The sequence below is a fragment of the Malus domestica genome, chromosome 10, assembly GCF_042453785.1.
Source record: "Malus domestica chromosome 10, GDT2T_hap1".
Lineage (NCBI taxonomy): Eukaryota > Viridiplantae > Streptophyta > Magnoliopsida > Rosales > Rosaceae > Malus > Malus domestica.
In genome coordinates this window covers 13,902,459-13,907,742 of record NC_091670.1, presented here as the reverse complement: position 1 = coordinate 13,907,742, position 5,284 = coordinate 13,902,459, and the positions used below count along the sequence as shown (strand labels likewise).

General features: G+C 35.5%; 1 protein-coding gene and 1 non-coding gene across 2 annotated transcripts; one reads left to right on the top strand and one right to left on the bottom strand.

The window, feature by feature from the left end:
- The first annotated feature begins 519 nt into the window (after positions 1-519).
- On the top strand, positions 520-591 carry TRNAT-UGU (transfer RNA threonine (anticodon UGU)). Its single transcript has one exon. It is a non-coding gene; the product is annotated as a tRNA-Thr (tRNA).
- Positions 592-816: 225 nt separating this feature from the next.
- On the bottom strand, positions 817-5,016 carry LOC103413166 (B3 domain-containing protein Os01g0234100-like). Its single transcript, XM_017326219.3, has 7 exons — positions 4,956-5,016; positions 4,777-4,851; positions 3,308-3,330; positions 2,956-3,118; positions 2,652-2,858; positions 2,090-2,180; positions 817-1,983 (listed from the first exon to the last, which is right to left on the bottom strand). The coding sequence occupies exons 1-7, from the start codon at positions 4,989-4,991 to the stop codon at positions 1,280-1,282; spliced, it is 1,299 nt and encodes a 432-aa protein (XP_017181708.2). The 5' UTR covers positions 4,992-5,016; the 3' UTR covers positions 817-1,279.
- Positions 5,017-5,284: the final 268 nt, after the last annotated feature.

Sequence of the window (5,284 nt, the reverse complement as noted above, 5' to 3'; positions counted from 1 at the left end):
GGCCTATAAATCTCATCAAACATAAACTCTAAAAAGTTATTTTAAAGGGAACTGTTATTAGCACTCCAAAAATCTCATTCTACACTCCTCACAATTATATTTTTCTTTTTAATTATAGAAAATTTGGAGAGCAAAATGAAATTTTTGAAGTTCCAATAACTTCTTATTTAAAAATACTATAGATTTTGCTTAGAAACTCACACAAAACCAACGCTTCATCAACACAATCGAAGTATTTGGTCTCAAGTTACTTATATAGAGCTCGGTATTACTTGTATAAAAACTATATAAATAAATAAGTTTATCCCACACAGACAGTTATTTAGTTTTTGTTGAAAAAAGTGATTGATTGGTGATGGAGCCTAGGTCCAAGCGAGGCATGATGTTTGAAATTTGTTCACCACCATATGGTATTGTGATATCACCTTAAGCACACTCTAAGCTACTTAGGTTAGTAGGGCACCACTCGCTATGTGCGGGTACCAAATAAAAGTAGTAGATTAAATTTATAACACAAACGCCCCTATTGCTCAGTGGTAGAGCGTCAATCTTGTAAACTGAAGGTCTGTAGTTTGATCCTGCATGGGGGCATTTTATTATTCTTGTTGCTCAACGTGTTAAATTTATAGACAAAATTTTGTAAACTAAATGACATAGAAATTGATGATTTGATTATTATTTAAACGTTGATAAATATGCTCATTTCTATTGATGACACATATTTAGTTTACAAATTTTGTCTACAAATTTAATCTCTCTAGCAGGACATATTAATGCAGGTTAAGACAAATATTCGAGGCAGTGTCACGTAAACCATTAAAAGAAACATTTGCTCTAAAAATATTTCCTCGGATATGGTTTAGTTGCAATTTTTTGGGGCATGGAAATACACAACTGACTGCATTATCTGATCTCACATCAACTGCTTGTGTGTTGTGTAAGAGAGGAGGAGCTTTGCCAAGTAGACTACATATTCATATGGAAATTACAAAAGAGAGAACCAGAATGAACAATAATTCCTCCCTACTCGGTACCTACTGATACCTCCGGTGAACAAAATTCTACCGTCAAGTTTCCCAAAATCACTGCAAGTTCGTAACTACCTTGCCGATTTCTATGCAAAATATTACCAATTGATCGATGCGCATGTGACTCCACAGAGAAGGCAAGAGTCATGACACAACGTTTCTTCACCATGTAGCTTTGGCACAGTTCTGGTCCTGAATTACCTTTTACTTGTACCAAAAAAAAATGAACGAGAGGCATTGAAGTTTTCTCATCACCAAGGGGCTTTAGCCACCTCTTGAAACATAAGCTCAAGCTTCTCTGAACTCGTATTTAGAGTCTTCATCTCAGAGGCGAGCCTAATAATTGCGTTCTGAACTTCAGTAAGCTTTGCCTCCAAGTTTCTCTTCTCTTCTTCCGCTCGGTCCTTTTCAAGTTTAGCCTCTTTAAATCTTTTTGATTTTAAACCAAGACTTGTGAGATGGTCCAGCCGGGCAGACAGGAACCCAACATTCATGCCTAAATCGTCAAAGGCTTTCAAAGTCGTATCCCAAGTGGAAAAGTTACCTTTCGAGGTAGTTATTTTGCAGGCCCTGATGGCATCTGCAATGTTGACTGTCTCAGAAATTACTCCAGCAACCAGTTTGCAGTTCAGACCCTCGATAAGTTGTTCATGAAGGAAGGCGTTCTGACTGCAGCAAAGCTCATAGTACTTTCTCAGAATGTGTTTCGAAAACTTTGAGTTTATGTTTAAACCATTGACGAGAACGTTGAAGTTCTCCATGCAGTTCACTTCTTCAAAAGTGACAACAGTTTCTGAAAGTCTAAGTCCATCCAGAACTTCAAAATCGAGATTTTCACTATCATTTCCAGAATGGTCTGATGACAGACCAGATTTTGTATCAAAGGCTATTGCATTGTCATCAGGAATAGATTCCAAATTCTCACTATCTTCCCCTTCACATGCAATAATGTCTCCTGCATGATTTAATTTAAAGAAATGATACAGGGGAATCAAGAAAGTAAGAATCGTAATTGTCAAGACATTTAGCAAAACAACTTGGTCAATATTGAAGGGACTTACCAGTATCCATCTGTTTAGTGCAAGCATCTAATCTCATCAGGCCAAGAGCACCGTCCAAATCATCTGAACCATTTGATCTGACAATGTACACCTAAACAAGTAGGGAAAAAAAATTGAGTTGTTCGTATGGATTCATAAGTAGCATCTTAAAGAGGTGAAATTCCTATAGTCTATGCTCAACAGTCTGGATTTAAGGGATCCACTAGAATTCTTAACTTTAGTGAATCAGTGTTATCCTTTCTCTTAAATTCTCCCAGATAAACATTATGACAAATCCGGATGTACAATTAACGAAATTGTTCTTTCAAATTGCAAGATAAACATTCTAGTTATCGTCACAAACATAATAGCCACACTAGCATCTAGCTTCTGTATAAACTCATTGATAGCAATTTGATTTGCATGCTTTGGTCCAAAATTATGACAACATTTTCTAGAGGCATTGATTGTCTTCTCCAATTCAACAATTTTAACATGATGTATCATAAGGCACTTGCAACCTAACAATTTGTAGAATATTCACAATGGATGCACACATACATTTCAAGAAGTTACCAATTACCTTAAGCTTGGAAGGGGCGAGTACATGGAAGACGACAACATCTCCCTCCAGCAGGTTGTGAGCAATCGAAAACCCTCTCCATCCACCACTCAGTCCCACCTTCTCCACAAGATATTTCGTGTGGAACTCCTCCCCACTTTCGTCCTCCAAAACAATCATTGTATCTTGTTTTGGCAAATTCTCACAGCAGAACTTCTTAGGAAGACCCTGCCAAACCAAATTTAAGTCCCCATAAATTACATCTTCATACTAGTCAATGTATGTAAATAACACAAACTATGAAGAGAGTGAGATTAGGATTTACAAGCCAGAATCCTCCGGTAACATGTGAAGGCAGCATAACTTTGAGCAGGACAGGAAACCTAGGATCTAGGGTTGCCTCCACCTCCTTGGCTCTTTCCAGAACAGAAGACGGTGCTTGGCAAGTACCATACAAGCTATCTACTGTAGCTCTCTTTCTTTTATTACTGTTAGTAAGAAGACTAAGATTAATTATAATAGTAGACGCAAGTCAAGCCAGTTAAATAAGGCAGTTAGTCTGCTATATGCACCCAAGTTTCAACCACCGCGTAAATTTAAGTAGTTTAGGGTTTAGGATATCGTCGTGTAAAGAACATTTATTACAAATAAAAACAAATTAAAAATATACCACTGACCTTTTAGGATTGGCACTGACCACCTGCATTCAAGAATTTGCAAGGTTTTTCAGTTAACTCAGTATTTGCATCAACTGTAAGGGAAGGGGAAACAATAACAAAACAATTAAAGAAATTAAAATGCTCAGAGTTTTTTACAACCGAGATAGAAAGGAGGGAAAAGTAAAGTTCTTTTTTTTTCTGGAGAAGACAACAGAAAACTTGCAGTAATGATTTGTTCTACACTTTACCAGAGGATTAAATTTTGGAGTGATGCTAGAGAGGATTAAATTTTTTAAATTAAATTGCAAATCAAATAATGTGTTATCAATAATAAATCAACATATTAATTGACACTTAATTAATAATCTAATCATCTACAACCATATTATTTAATTTACAAGTTTAATTTAAAAAATGTAATTCCCTAGGGTTACTCTAAATTTTGCCTTCTGAAGACCTATAAACGACACTCAACAAACACGTGGCCGTTACCCAATAATGCCACTACAGTTGTGCAGCTCCCCCACTAACTCCTACTGTCTACCTAACTTGTACAGCAAGTAAAGTGCTATTTTTCTTTGTCTTTTTTTCTTTTAAAAAAAGGGGGACAAGTAGCAATCAATGTTATCCATTTCTTTCAAATGTCAAGAAGACTCATAAAATCATTTTAACCTCCTTTTGATCATAAATCTGACTTCCACAACAGCAGTGAGTTTCGAACCCAAGACCTCCACACATTTTTGTAGTGGTTGAAGGAAGCTTCGTAATCCGCTGTTTACCACTGGACCATCAACTCGTGGTTAAATGGTATTTTTCTTTTGACAGTGTGATTTTTGGGACACTCAACAAACACGTGGCAGTTACTTAAATTTTGATAATTTTATGCAAGAAAATACTTATTGCTCAAAAGATTATTGCTAACTTAATTTTAAAAGAAAACAATTTAATTTGAAATTTGAACAAACCAAAAAAATAAAAAACCTAGGATAAGTTTGCAAAGTAAAAGAGCCACCAAGTAGATGCACTTAACCCATGTCCCCCTTTTAAAATTTTTTTTTTTCCTTTGAGCTCTATGTTAACATGGATACACTCGAAGCCTTAAGTTCAATTTTCCATGCTACTGCTTGTATTTTTATTTTTCAAAATACAAAAGCCTATTGAGCTGGTACATTTTAGTCCGGCCCAATATGCAAAATATTGTTTGAGACCCAAATAGTTTGAGGATTTTCGTAAGGCTTAATTGGATTATCAGTTTTCTTAATGATTTGGTAGTTTGAAGATACTGTTTGTCCTAAAACTTTCCTAGCAAAAACCCATTTAAAAAATTTCATATTTCATAATATTCGATTAATTCTAAACTTAATATAATCATGAAACCATGTACAGTTCAAAACAAGAAAATACGAAAAAAGAAGAAAAAATATATGCACAGGAATTGGTAATACAATAAGAAAACATAGAACATTATATATGGTGTTGTTTCATACAATCGGTTTCAGACATGAAGATTTCTTGCTAAGCAACTTTTCCTTCTCCTTCGGTGGCCTCCCCCTATTACTCTGCTGAACTCATATCAGCAAAAACAAAAAACAGTCAAAAACTCAGATTAAAGTAGAAATAAACATCCAAAAATCTGAGAGAGAAGAGAAAGGAAGAAAGATTGGACCTTGGAGCACTGTTTCTGATCTTGAGGAACAGCCATTCTCTCTCTCTCTCTCTCTCTCTCTCTCTCTTTGTTGGTGCTTAGTAAGAGTCAATGGCTTACACAGTGTAGAAAGATGTATATATGATGAAAGGAGAGAGGGAGAAGATGAAAAGACCGTTCGATTCAAATTTTTGTATTTTCTTTTAGACTCTCAATGACCTCGAAGTTTGCCTAAAATGGAGCCAAAATTTCAAATTTAATAGGATTTTTGGGAACACCAGGGCCAAAAGTAACTTTTCATACCATTTTAAAACCTTTAATTAGGGAGGGGTTGGGTAAAAACACAATAC